The 14,659-nt window shown below is 36.1% G+C and overlaps 1 protein-coding gene across 3 annotated transcripts in view; it reads right to left on the bottom strand.

The window, feature by feature from the left end:
- Positions 1 to 14,659, bottom strand: part of SYT14 (synaptotagmin 14) — a 132,719-nt gene that overhangs the window by 47,003 nt on the left and 71,057 nt on the right. For all 3 annotated transcript variants that reach the window (XM_045876144.2, XM_045876143.2, XM_045876142.2), the window contains exon 4: positions 12,198 to 12,647. In XM_045876144.2, coding sequence (XP_045732100.1) covers positions 12,198 to 12,647 — 450 coding nt within the window. The remainder of the gene's footprint in view (positions 1 to 12,197; positions 12,648 to 14,659) is intronic.

The raw sequence follows: 14,659 nt of genomic DNA, 5'->3' as shown, positions 1-14,659 counted from the left end.
GAATTAAACTACCCTATTCTTATGGAAAAAACAAGTAAAAGGTGGAAGTAGAAGTGGTGATTTCATGGCAAGGGAAATGTTACCCTTAACATTTCATGGTAAGGGAGTGATGATGCCTATGATATTAGTACAACTAATATTTACTGAGTGCGCACTAAGTCCCAGGTACCATGTAACTGCTTTATACAAATTAAAATCTTAGAGACACTGGCACCAAGGCATTAGGAAACGATGATTTCAGTTTAAGTTTATGAACACCTTCAAGTTTCAAATTTCCTCTCTTAAACTTTAAAATGGTAGTAACAATTCTCTTATGCCACAAAGCAGACTATTTGAAGATTAGTTCTGATTCAAATGTTGAATGTTACAAATAATTTAGTGACAAATGAAACAGCAAGGTATGATTTCTATGTTCAATATAATGTGAATACAGAAGGATATTTCTGAGAGTCCTTAATGCAACTTCATAATGAATTCTCCAGTTACCTGAATTATTTCACATAATGTTACTACTGTTTGTTCATATCCTCACAGAGCATTCAGAGCAGTTCCCAGGAAATGAAATGTTAAGAGCTATAGAAATAGCAGTGCTAAAATTTATTTCACTTTATCACGATGCATACCACTTTAGAACAATTTTTTATACTATTTCCATTTTACAGTGTGATTTCAGATGACACTATAAAGATGGCCTTGAGGACTGTTAATAGGCCACCTGGCATATTTTCCCAAATTCAGGTTCCTAAAAGACCAATGAGGCCCAGGAAGTGTTGAATTTGCCAACTTCTAAAAATTTACTTCTAATGTCTTCAGTGCCATGATAAACTTTGTTTAAATAAAACCGAATTCAAAGACAATCTAATCTATAATATTCTAATGTTACATATAATGAATGTTTTTTGACAAAATAGTTTTTTCTTATGGCCATAATGACTTTAATCCCTTTTAAGATGTTTTTCATCTTTTTCTGTTCTGAAAATATGTCAAGCTTCTGATGAATCAAGGAGATAAATAATTTTAATCTTATAATAGATCTGAAATATAGAGTTTTGAAAGAAGCCAAAGGCAATGAAAGTTAACACTTACTAGTGTGCATAACCATTTCTTCCTATTCAGGCCTATTTCAAAATAATTTATAAAAATCCAATTCTCATTACAAGTATTTTAAACAAAACCATCTGTATTAAAGGTGAATTTTAGTAGTTTAGTTGGTTGCAATTTGAGCAGATAGTTTGGGGAAAAATTTTTATACTATTAACAAGTCTTACAGTAGAGTTTTCTTAACGATATGGTTAGTTTCGTGTTACATCTTATCAGATGTCAAAACTTGGCAAGGACTCATTTTAGTCCTATGGCTACCCAGGAACTAACAGGAGAGTGTAAGATGTGGACATAAGATAGATTCTATAGGGCAATGATAACCAATGCTACTCAGGCACTAGTGTCTATCTTTTTAAGGGTATGAAGAACCTGGCCCTATTCCTTTAATATTTTGATTCAACAAGTGGAAGCCTATTCACCTTTATTTTAAAAACTTAAGTCATACTAATGTAATCAGGATTGAGAATCATAATTTTCAGAATTTAGCTCACAGCCAATTAAGCATATCAGAAAGACACTGTTTAACACAGAACTCAAGATTCCTAAAACAGTACACAGAGAAGTATGCCTAATTCTAAGGTATTATCACATTGATTAAAATAGGATTTCATCCATGGTATGTCCAATCACTAAAGTTTTAGGGCATATGGAGAGGGAGAGAAAACTTCAGCAGGCTGCACGTCCAGTGTGGGCCCAACATAGGGCTCAATCTCACAACCCTGAGATCATGACCTGAGCTGAAATTAAGAGTCAGATGCTTAACCGACTGAACCACCCAGGCGCCCCTAGTGAATTTTATTTTTAAGAAATTTAAATAAACATTATACTGGACTTTAGTTATCTCCATAGTATTTATTCATCACTTCTTCCTAATAGTGAATATACTCCTTTCCATCCCTTACCTAATGTAGTTTGGGAGGTGATCCACTGCCCAGCTCTAGGGCTTAAGCTAAACAGTAGAGCCCATCCCTGTGATTGGTTCTGGGATAGGCAGGTAACCTAATGAGACACAAGAAGTTTCAAGAGGGCAATTATGTGAAACCTCATTATGATATTGACACACGGAAGACAGGGTGGGGGGTTGGGGGGGCAGTGGAAGGAGTAGAAAGAGAGAGAAACCAGGACTTTAGTGGTACTATTTGAGTCACTGGATCAAGCCACGCCTGAAGACAGGATTACTCTCTGGATGGTCCGTTACTGCTCAAGCCCCTTCCCAGTTCCCCCCATGCTTACACACTCTCAAAAAAAAAAAAAAAAAAAAGACTTTTACTTTCCTCTTTTCCAGACTGTTAATGTTCCTTCTTATTCTGAAACTTGAAAAACACAATGCAGTAGTTTTTATTATGGACTAGCACCTAATGAAGATTACTACTGTAATTAGAACACTAAATTTATCTGCACATGAGTAACACCAAATTAGTTAACAGTGTCAAGTTCCTATATGTGCCAGATGATGTTTTAAGTTCTTTACATGGATTATCTCCTTTAAGTGTCACTAACATTTCTGAGGCAGCTATTGTTGTTACTATCCCCTTTTATGAATGAATACACAAGGCACAGAGCGGGTGAGTATTCACCGAAGAACACAAGTCAGGAAGAGGTGGGGAACTAAGATGTGAAACCAGGGACTGCAGAGCCCTCTATGCTCCCAACCTCAAAGCCACACCGACCCACCCAAATGCAAATATAAACTTGGTCTTGGATGCCTAACAAGTTAGACATTAAGACTGTAGATTTCCACTATCTGGTAATTAATCTTTTATGAAAAATCACAAACGAGTTAGTATAAAGAAACATTTTTTATAACATGAATACAGCTTAAGGGACAATGCCAGCGTTCATTTCAAAGTAAAATATAACCCCCCAAATTAAGCTAATATGAAAAATCTACTTATAATACATGCTATTTTCCATGAACTAGATATCTTATTCCTTGAAAAATGAACTAAATTAAAGTTTAATTAGTTCACTTTATTTTTAATTGTAGAATAATATTAAGAGATATATAATTTTGATTATATAAATTATATACTTTGACGATACAACATGAGAATTTAAAAACTGTGTGTACCAAACTTACTCAGTTTTCAGTTCCTATCAGCTCTATCAGCTTTTTCTGCTAGAAAAAATGTAATCAGTACCATTCTAGTAATCAGCTGCCCAAAGTGACAGATTATAAAAAGACCACTATAAACCAGTAAGATATAGCCTATATAAACAATTGCAGGTCTAAGATTAGATAAAGGAAGGATAAGACATTATTTTTTGTTAGATAAGAGAGTACTTTTTTTTTTTGAGAGAGAGAGAGAGAGAAAGAGAGAGAGAGCATGAATGGGAGGGGCAGAGGGAGAAGCAAACTCCCCAGATCGCGGAGCCCACGGGGGCTCCATCTCATGACCCTGAGATCACCACCTGAGCTGAAATCAACAGTCGGGCGCTCAACCGACCGAGCTACCCAGGCACCACGAGAGTATCTTTAAAAAACAGTAAATGATGGCAGAATGATTCAAATTAAGGATAACCTATTTCATTTCAAGTTAACAACTAATATTTCTAGTCTATGAAGGTTTTCCTGTGGCTCATTCATTTACTCATCCCAACCTTGTGAAGTAGTCAGGTCACATACTCCCGTCGTATCCCTGGTGCTAATATATACACTAGGGAGAATTAGGCTTTTGCCAAGAATACCTCTGCATGCTCAACACTTAGAAACATGCATTTCATTTGAACAGGAGCTTCCAGTAATGAGTAAGCACACACGGCATATGCAGGACGACCATGCTCATTTTTGGTGATAGAAATCACTTAAATATATCTGCCTAATAGAAACAGCATCGGGAAGTGATATTCAGGCTTATCGTGTACTATCATTTTTTTGACCAGAATTATTCTTTGCTCTGAATAGAATTAAGTAAAATGTAACTGTCAAATGGAGATATTTTCTGGCTCCTTACAGGTCCCTATAGAGTCCATAGACCAAATGTGATGATCAGACTGAAAACTCACTAGTAATAGATTTCCTTTAACTTTAATTTTTAAAAATTCAGTTCCCTTGTCCTAGGCCTGATCAGTATTTAAACTCGTATTCCATTCCAAGAACATTTATGTGTCGAATGCAAAACTGCTTTTCTAAATTAAATTTCAAATTTTCTAATGAGAAAAACATTTTTGTAATTAGTATTTATCAGCTCTCTTTAAATTTGCACTGTATGCCTAAATAGGCATTACTCTAGAAAAGTAGCATTAAACCCTGTCAAGTTCAAAATAAATGTCCCAGCAGATAAAACCACAACTCTTTTGGGAGATGCATCCTCAATACTATTAATTCAGATGAGAAGACTATAAGCAATATTATTGTTACGGGTCGGTTTAAAAAATGTATTCTGATAAAATACATTTTCGTATCTACCATGCTGCAAAATTAGTACCACTTTAATAATTTTTCCAGTGAAGAACTTACTGTTTTAAATTATCTGTCAAGACTTTAAACATGAAAATCCTAAAATTGAGGATTTGGGTTTTGAAACACATCTGCCCACTGGATACTGCCCTGCTATTTAATACGAACATGATGGGGGGAAATGACTAAGAAAAAATTAAACGTTGCTTCTGTTTGCTACTTCTTTTATCTGTAAAAGGCAGGCCTCAAGGACAACCTCACTCAGTGTTATTGTTCATTAATTATCAGCCACCGCACCACATAAACAACACGCACAGTGGCTATAACTCTTCCACTATTGTTCAACAACCCAGAAGAAAGGGAATTGCTCATGATAATGTACTAAAGCGCACCTTTTAAGGGAAGTGCAAATAACTCCTGGTTGGTATTAACGAAGAAGGTATGTATTCAGGATGTCCACCATCTAGACCCTCCAAAAGAATACTTTTTAAAAATAGCAGTCAATATTTATAATTTGAACGTTGAATATCTTTCCATGATGTTTCTATAAAGTACATTACATTATCCCCTCTTGCTAATGCACTTTAGAGTGTTCTTAATTATAGAAATATGCTGCCCTCTGGAACCTAAATTTAACTGTCATAATCCTTATTCCACTCTAAATTGATCAAATAGTACTGTCTTCCCATAAAGCGTTTGTTAATTTCTCTCATTAGTATTACAAATAATTGAAATCAGTATCTTGGAAAAGTTAATTGCATAAAATAAAATATAGGAGAAAAGGAACACAATACCTGTACTTTAAGCTTATTCTTTAATTTCCTGGCTTTAGGAAAAAAAAAAACCACGAAACAAGAAGGAAGTATAGGTTGATCCTCAGTAATTTATAGTTTAGCACTTGGATGGTTCAACGGAATGAATCCCAGTTGAGCTGATGTTCTTTATTCCCTATACTCCATATACAAAATAGTAACCACTGAAATTTCAGTTTTTCCCACTCAATTTTTCTGCATGTTCAAAATTTCTTGAGACATAGGGTTTAAACTTGATTTCTTTTTGTCTTGTAAAGTAAGATCTGATTTAAACGAAAAGCTTCCTTTTATGCTCTAATTTAGCTTCTTTCACTGAGAGATTTATCTGATAACAATTCTTCATGTGAGACTAGAGTTATTCCTCTCCACTGATAATATATGCTCACCTACTTTGAATAACTGTCTCTAAATAGGTCTGTAACTATTTAGTTTTATACTAAAGTGAGCCATGAGTCATATTAGTGTTATCATCTAGGGACCTAAATTGCACACATGCAGCTTTCCCCTTCATGTAGTAACTGTTAACTGTGATCATCAGTTTATCGTGAAGTATCTACTTTAAATTGCTTTAGGATGAAGGAGTGTAATCTACATTTAGAAAATGTAAATTTCTGACAAGGTAGTATGTGAATGTAGTGAATATGAAAAAGGGAGAAGCCAAGTTTTAAAAGACATTTGCTAATAGTACAGACTAAGGTATGATTCTTAGAGGGACACACATTTCAATTACAGAGTGTGAGCAATAATTTACCTGTCTTAATAATAAAAGTCACAGTATAAATATCAAACTAAATTAATTCAGTCTATTAACAAAAAAGATAGGCTATTTTTGAGATATAGGAATTTTAGGAATTAAAGGTTGAAACAGCAAGTATCTAAAAGAAGATCATCATTTCAGTAAGTCATGAGGAAGACTGATCACTCTAAAAGACTGTGGCATTAAACTCTTGAATAGGAAATAATATAAACATATATGTCCCTCATTGATTATTATTTAGGAGTAATACTTCATGATGTGTTCCTACTTAATTGCTCTAAGATCATGCTTATTGGATTCTAGGTCATAGAAGATTCCTAACAGGGCTATTTTAAGGATACTGGTACCTGTCAGGGAATAATGTTATTTGGACCTTAGTAAGAATTTCAGAACTATCGGGTTTACCTGAACATGTTAATAAATCAATTTAACATGTATTCATTGAACACCTATATTCTAGTTCTATGAAAAGTGAAGTATAACTAAAACCATGTAAGTCAAACACACAGACTCTATTTTCAAAGTATTTAAAATCCAGAAGGAAGACACTGAACAAGTTCAATAACAAGAAAACATATGACTAGCTGCAGAAACAAGCATCAGAGGCAATAACTCAGAAATAATATGGACCACACCTACCCACTCACCCATCCTCCCAACCAACATTCACACAGCAATAACCAGGATTCCATACTTGGTATACAAAGACAGAGAAGATCAACTAATTTAAATTTGTATCAGAAACAATCTAACAAATTTCTATAAAGATGGGATTTAAATTAGACTTTAACATCTGAGATTTAAATAGATTCAAATTATAATCAGGACTGACATTTTAGAACAATCTAAATGAAGGTGAATCCCTGATGATATTGGCCAGGTCTCTTGCTTTAACATTCATTCCGTTATTCTCTGTACTTCTTCACTACCACAAACTTCCATCACGCTCCTCCTTTTCTAACTCTTCACTATGCCTCTGGTCCTTCTGATCTATGATAAACTCCTCCAGAACTTTAGTTTCTTCTCTGAACCCCAATATCTTACTTCAACCAAAACCCAATTCTTCCCTGAGGATACATCATCCTCTGCAGACTTCTCATCTTGGCTATTCCCTCACACCTAAAGTGCCTTAGGGTCAAAAAGCAAAGTTCTCTGCTGCTTTCTCAAACATTCCTCCTCTGAATTTATAGGGCAGAATAACTTATTTTTCTTTAAGGTTTATGTCATCCTGTCCTCCTAGACAGTCCGTCCTGGACATTTCCTCTTCATTCCTTGAGAGCAATAATCTTTAATTCAATCTTCTTTTACACTTCAATTTCTGCCAGTATCTTTTGTGACTTCAATGTCCATGTGGATAACCTAACCACCAAGAACCTGGCCTCTCCTGACCAACTTACCCATCTCCAATGATTCTGCCTCCTATTCCTCTCAGATGCCCACTCTGGACCCTTGCCATCCACCGCATTAACTGAAAGCAGTCTTCTCTCTAGTCACATTCCCCTGTCATGCTGTACTTCTTCAACTCCTCCTCTCACATCTGTCCCTTGATATCCCTGGGATTTTCAGTCCACCAACCTTTCCTTTCCCTGCCTATCAGTCCCTTTCTCTCTTCTTCACTTCTCTCTTCAACTGAGATTTCATGATCCAAAATATAAATACATGTCTTAAAAATACTCAACATTTTTGCCTCTCTCTTCATCCCAGACATATCAAATAATGCCCATCTTCAATTAGCAACCCCATATTGTACCCTCCACCAATGATGACATCAATGGTGTCAGTATTTAAGCATGTTCATGTCTCTCCTAACCTCAAAAAATCTTTCCTAAAGCCCTACTTTCCAAAAACTGTCTCTTCTTCCTTCCTATTTTCATAGCCAAACTTGGTGTAAAGGTTGTCCACATGATTGCCACTCTAGTTTGGATTTTGCCCTCACTACCCCACCCAAATCTGTCCCTCTAAGGCTACCCATTACTGGCATATCCTGAATTCAATGAACAGTTTTCAATACTTAGATTATTGGTTCCATTAGAAGCATTTGACAAAGTTGATCAGTCCTTCCTTTATAACTGATTCTTGGCTTCTGTGATATTTTGCTATCTCTTTCTTCCTACCTTACCCTTCCTTTCTCCAGCCTTTAAGTCTTAGAGTTCCTGAGGATCTTCCTCACCCGAGACAAGCCCACCCACTCCCATGTCTACTTACTACAGATGCTATGCATTCACACAGAAATATAACATGGAACCAGACTTAATGGAACACAAACATCTGGGTGCCTGTTAAGTACATTTAGCATTCAATTTCATCACGTTTTCTGTAGGTCAGAAGGCCATATGGGCTCAGCTGGGTTCTCTGCTTAGGGTCTCTCAAGACTAAAATCAAAGTTTCAACTGGGCTGGGCTATTACCTGAAGGCTCTGGCCGAGAATCTACTTCTACGCTCCTTCAAGATGTTAGCTGAATGCAGTCCTTTGCAGTTGTAGGACCAAAGCCCGCATTTTCTAGCTAGTCACACTGTGTACACATCATGCTAACTAAATACTGTCTGTATAAGGAAGGGTTGTGTATGTTCGTGAGAGACAGAATGAAGTCTCATTATTAACGAATCATAAGAAAAAAATCTACATTACTATTAAGAAATCTAGTAAGTTGACTAAGAAATACAACTGGACTGAGGAAAGGAGGAAAGGCTATTCCAGGCAGCTGTTACACACAGGAATGCAGAGCCAAAAATGCAGGTGAAGAAGGTAACTGGAGTTCTACACTAGGGAAGAGTGCCATATGAATGCAGCCGAGTATATGATAAAAATAGCAATTGTAAGAGGGCTGTACCACGGTAGGAAGGGTAACTGATAACACTCTAGCTGTTGAGTATGGCTTAAGAGATCACTAAAACAAGTAACTAATAAACCCTACGGCTATTTCAACATTTATCAGTCAGGGTCCTATTTGAAAACCCTGGAAGCTAACTCGAAGTGGAATAGTAATTTACTAAAGGAATCGGGATGACTGGAGAACGGGCTTATGGGTAAACTTCTCAAAGGCAAAACCTAAAGCCGTCCTGCAGAACTGGCCTGGTGAGGAAATTTTGCTGCTGCCCCCACTGGACACTTCTGTGCCAAGGTCTCTCCTCTCCTACAGCTGTCACTGTCTAGCACCACCAATGCTGTTCCTGCACCAGCAAAGCTATTTCAGAATTTTTACTGACTCTGAGGATCCGATTCCTCCACCATCAGCCTCATGCAGACATGAGGTGAGCGCAGCACCCTCTTCTCTGTTCAGTCCGCACTGAGGTTTCCAGGAAGATAGTTCGTATTTTCTCAGTTAATAACGAGACTGCCCTAGCTATTGGTCAGACTGGGAAGTGAACTTTAGAGCTTACCCCGGTGGGGGCGGGGGGGGGGGGGGGAGGACTAGTAGCTGGGGCTTTCTCAGACATTAGGAGATGGTTGAAAAGACAGGGAAGAGTGAGAAAACATAATCAGTGTCCGAACAAAATGTCATATATTTAGCACACAAAACTCATCTAAAATCCACCCATTTCTGTTCTTACCTAACGCCTTTCCCAATATAAACTAGTAGAATTGGAATATCAGAGAGAGATGGACATTTGGTTTAATTCCCTCATTTTACTAATGAGAAACCTGATGCCTAAAGTGATTAGATCATTTATCCAAGGTTATAACCACAACTAGTGGAAAAAACTCATGTTTTTTTCAACCCTTTGTATATTTTCTATCATTCAGTGATCAAACTGTATCTTTATCTTAAAGTTCAACTTAAATCCTACCCTACGGAAAATTCAGGATTTAATTCTCAAAAAGTCTTTGGGTGATAGTGGTCACTTTTCTCTCAATGTACTGATTTGATCAGTTCCTGAAAAACTAGCTATAGAGCTAAATGTTACATTGTAGAATTCTATTTTTCTATTATTAGCCATGAAGGTAAACTATAACTAGGCTTCAAATATGTTTTGTTCCGAGTATATAAAATTTTTGGCTGGATTAAAACTGTCCCTTGCCAAAGGCTAATATTCTTGCAACAACAACAAGTAATTATTTAAAAGCTACAAGAATAAAGGTCTCATTATGAAAGAACTTCTCACTCATACATTACATTTTACAGAATTAAAGCTAAAATCACCCATGTAATCTATAATCACATGATTTCTCCTTATCAAAACTTAAGCAAAGGGAACATTAATACTGTAGCATACACAGAACACACACATTCTAGTAGTATTTTATTATGATAAGACAAGTGATAGACAAAATTATGAATCTTGACCTCACAAAACTGCGGTGTGAATTGTTTCTGGCACAGAATCTAAAAACAAGCAATGAGATTTTGAGAAGATAGAACAGGAAAGAAGGTAAGAGAGAAGAACAATTAAACACAGGCATTAAATTTGGAGAGCGTGGCAATGTAGAGAAGAAATTCTCCAAGAGCAGAAGATGGTTTTATTCAGATTTAAATGTTATGTCTTAGAAGCTGTTTGTCCAGCACTGTCTTCTTTTTGTGAACATGCCTCAGAAATTTATTGTACTGGTTGCCAGAAATACAGAATCTATGACCATAAGCTAATACATGTACTGTAGGTGTGTACAGAAATAATTAAGTTTGACCAGACATAAAACCATATCATTTTTTATAGCTTCATTTTCATTGTGAAATGAATATAATTAATACAGAACTGGGAATGGATAATTTGAAGTAAATAAACACAAAATACATACCTCGTGATGACACAGCCATTCTCTTTTAATTTAAATCAGGTACTTCTCTAAAAGAATGTATTTTCCACAGATTAACTAGTCATCACTCAGACCAAATCATGAAAATGTTTAAAATCCTATTAAGAATTGCAGACTATTCAAATTTTATTAAAAATATCTTTTTCCCTCTGAAGTATTGCCTGGACTTTCTTTTCTCTCTCCTCTGATAAACTGATAACTGTATTTTTAAAAAGGACACTTCCCCAAAATGGTAATTCTGCAATTTAAAATTATAACAAGTTATCAATAAAGGCTATTATCCTACAAACCAATAGGGATATACTATATTTACTATCACCATTTGGTTTTAAAAATGTTGAAATCATGTAGCTAAAATGGTATGGTGAAAAAAAAAAAAACCCATCTATTGTAAATGACTGTCCTGTAAGATCAAATGTTATCTGGTATAAATTCAGTGAGGCTCTGATCTTGGATTTGTGCTTACACCTTTAAAAGCTTAAAAACAACTCTAAAATATTATACTTTTACTTAAAAATATACATCCATTCTAAAATCTCCGTATTTGTATTATAAAAATGCTTTTAATTCAGTATAACCCAGAGAGGAATAAATGTAATTCATAATTTACATTTATAGCATATCACAGATTTTCTCATAATCTAAATAACTATGTGGCATAATGTATTTCCCCAGTTTAAAGAAGTTGTTCAGCTCTCCTGTGCTTTGCAATGTGGGAATTTAGTTAAAAATATGGAGAGAGAGAAAGAGACTTGTATGTGATCAGAACATGGAGGAAAAAAGAGAAAAGGGAGAGCAGCTCACAGACCAAACTTAAGTATTCTCCCAGATATACTGTAAAATCTTTGCTTAAAAAGGGTGCAGAGTATAACAAGGCCAGGTTTTCTTTTGAACCTTTAAAAATAAGTTCACAGGAGTTCTGGAAAGATAATCAGTCATGAGCTGGGCAGCGGTATATATTCTATAAAAGTAAATAATTTCTGCACTATATTAAGTAAGATACAGGGCTCGGTCTTGCTAGAGCCCTTCGTTTTAACCTGGAAAGAAAACAATAAATTCTACAAGGAGTTCACTTGATGTCATAGTTAATCATCTAATAAATATATAACCAAGGAACAAACGTGTAAGACACAGCACCAGACCCTGTGAAGGATAAAATACATAAAATGAATCACATATAATCTTCAAGGGCAACTTTTCCAGAAGGAGGAAAAACTATACCTACCTAGCCAGGGCTTAGAAATTTTGTAAAGGTATGACTATCACATGCAAAAAACTGAGAAAGTTGTTGGGTTGATCATGGCTTTTAAAAATTATATATATGTTACATAGCATGACGTAAACCGTCTTCAGGCTTTTTGATCAGATACTCACAGAATGATTGTAAGAAGGCTCCAATATCACAGGTAATGACATTTTCCCTTGAAGATTCAATTTTGTTAAATAAAAAATCTTTTCCCCCACAATCTTTTCTTTTTTCATGCGATGCACACCGTATAGTCTAAACCGAACTGCATAATTTCCAATCATCTCAGATTCAACGTGATTAAATTTGAATGTTTCTGTGAAGACAGGGCATGGTCCTCTCTGGATGCTGGTTTTTGCTCTCTGTTTCTTTATAGGTAGAAGAACAAGGTGTACTTGCCATGAGTTGCCACCTGTCCTGTTATGTGTTGGGATATCTGTGACAGCCGTCACTGTTACCAGAAGCTTCTGTTCTTGGGAGTCATAGTCAAAAGTCACATCCAGTGTGCCGTATTTAGCTTCTGGCTCAGGATCAAAAGGTTTAGGAAGCTGTGACGATGATCCTTGAGCTGACATATCCTGAGAAAAGCAAATTTAAATGTTTTCAGTTTTTAGCTCTATCATTTAATCTAGCATGTAAATAAACACCTGATATTTCTTTAGGGAGATGATGTGAAAACTGTCTTGATTTGCTGTCAGAAAGAAAGAGTAATTAACGGTCAACTACCATCAAAAGCGCCTCTACAGGGCCAGGGTGGGAAAAGTGGTAGGTTAAACTCACAAACTTACTGTAACAAAGACAAAGAATTTAGTATCCCCCATCACAATTTTGAGAAAGTTGGATATATGTCTTCATGATGAGAACTGAAAATATATACTTCAATGTGTATCTCTTTTTGTAGGAAACTACTATATTTTACTTCCGACATTATAAACAACACAACTGACAGCTCAGTATTAGGCTGGCGAGAGAGATAACATAAATACGAGTGTAATGCCATCGAAAAATTTGGTCCCATTTAAGTCTGTTCTAAAACGCCTCTATCTGTAATAGAATGTAAACACATACAGGCTTGGAAATCAATGGAAATGTGAAATATGAAAGGATAAATCCAAAGGCCTCAAAAATATTTGCAGCTGAACACTTATTTTCCGTAACACACACACACACACACACACTTTTTTACACTTTAACTTTTAATCTGAGTTTAAAACTATGTATGATTTCTTAATGTTAATTACTGCTGAAAATTGATGACTACACATTTCAAAAGTTCAAGAAAGACTGAAACTATACATTTTGATTATAAGTTTGAAAGAAATTATACCCAATTTACCCGGAGCTGTCTCAAATTCCTGCCAGTCTAACTCCCTGGAAGGTAACAGGAGTGTCGGCTAGTTACCAACAGCGCCAAACCCAGGTCTCTGACCTTTCAACTATAACCACTTTGCCCCTTCAGGTATTTTAATAAATCTTAAATGTTTTTTATTTTGAAATGTGGACAGATTTTGCAATTTTCTAACTGTTGCTGAGCTTGTTCTTAGTGCCTATGGTAGCAGTCACTAAACTATTAGTCCCAGTCTTCCCTTTTTGCATTTCTCATTAGACCTACCTGAGTTTTAGGCAGAAAAATACTGCCTGGCAAGAGCCTGTACTTCCATACTTGCCTTATGGCTGATACGCTCATGAGACTCAGCCTTGGTCAATGGGAGGCAAACAGAAGTTACGTCTGAAATGTCCAGATCAGGTTTACACAAGGCATTACTAGCCCTTCACTCTTTCTCAGTCTTCCCACAAGCAGACACGCGGGTAGGATGTGGCTCTGCCTGGACCAGGTGGACTAGGACAGTACTCTAGGGGACGGCAGAGTGACAAAACCCAACAATGGCATCAAAACCCTGGGTCCCTGAATGATGTTGTAGAGCAAAGCCACCTACTCACACTGAACCCTGGACTGTCGTTAAATGAAAGGCAATCTTTGGTGGTTTTTAGCCACCGTATTGGTCTCTTCTTAAAGCAGTTTAACACGTACCTATTATACTGTGTGCCAGGCCATAGTTTAGGTGGGGGGGGCGGTACAGTAGAGAACCAAAAATATTCAGGTCTTTTACCTTATAAATCTTACACGTCTACTTATGGTGACCGGCTTGGTACCATGTATGAAAAGAAAGATAACAAATGAAGAATACTTGGGGAGAGGCAACAAACTCTTAAAGAAGAATTCAGGTTTTTTTTAAATGGAATATGATGAAATCAGGGTAACGTATTCTTATTCTGTCAAAAAAACTGACAGCCTAGAGAAAAATGGTTTAATGTATGCCACTTCATAACTGGCAATCAAAGATGATTAATTACATGGCTTTGATTTTTCAATGAAATGTTTTCTAAAATAGTATCATAATAGCTAGGATTTTCAAGGAAGTAAAAAATTTCATAAGGTCCTAGAGAGGGTTAAAAGGGGGGAGCCTTACAGATAAAAACTACTATTTGTGTTCTGTAACAGACAACTAGAAAATAATTCTTCCTTTCAAGGTGTCTGAAATAAAGTTTTGAATCATTGTTAGCTAGCAACAGGTAGTCGACAGTCTGT

This window comes from Mirounga angustirostris, unplaced genomic scaffold (genome assembly GCF_029215605.1).
Source record: "Mirounga angustirostris isolate CCGP_5_RB_7025 unplaced genomic scaffold, mMirAng1.0.hap1 SCAF_6, whole genome shotgun sequence".
Taxonomy (NCBI): domain Eukaryota; kingdom Metazoa; phylum Chordata; class Mammalia; order Carnivora; family Phocidae; genus Mirounga; species Mirounga angustirostris.
The sequence above is the reverse complement of the archived record's forward strand: the minus strand, read 5'-3'. Positions and strand labels throughout refer to the sequence as shown.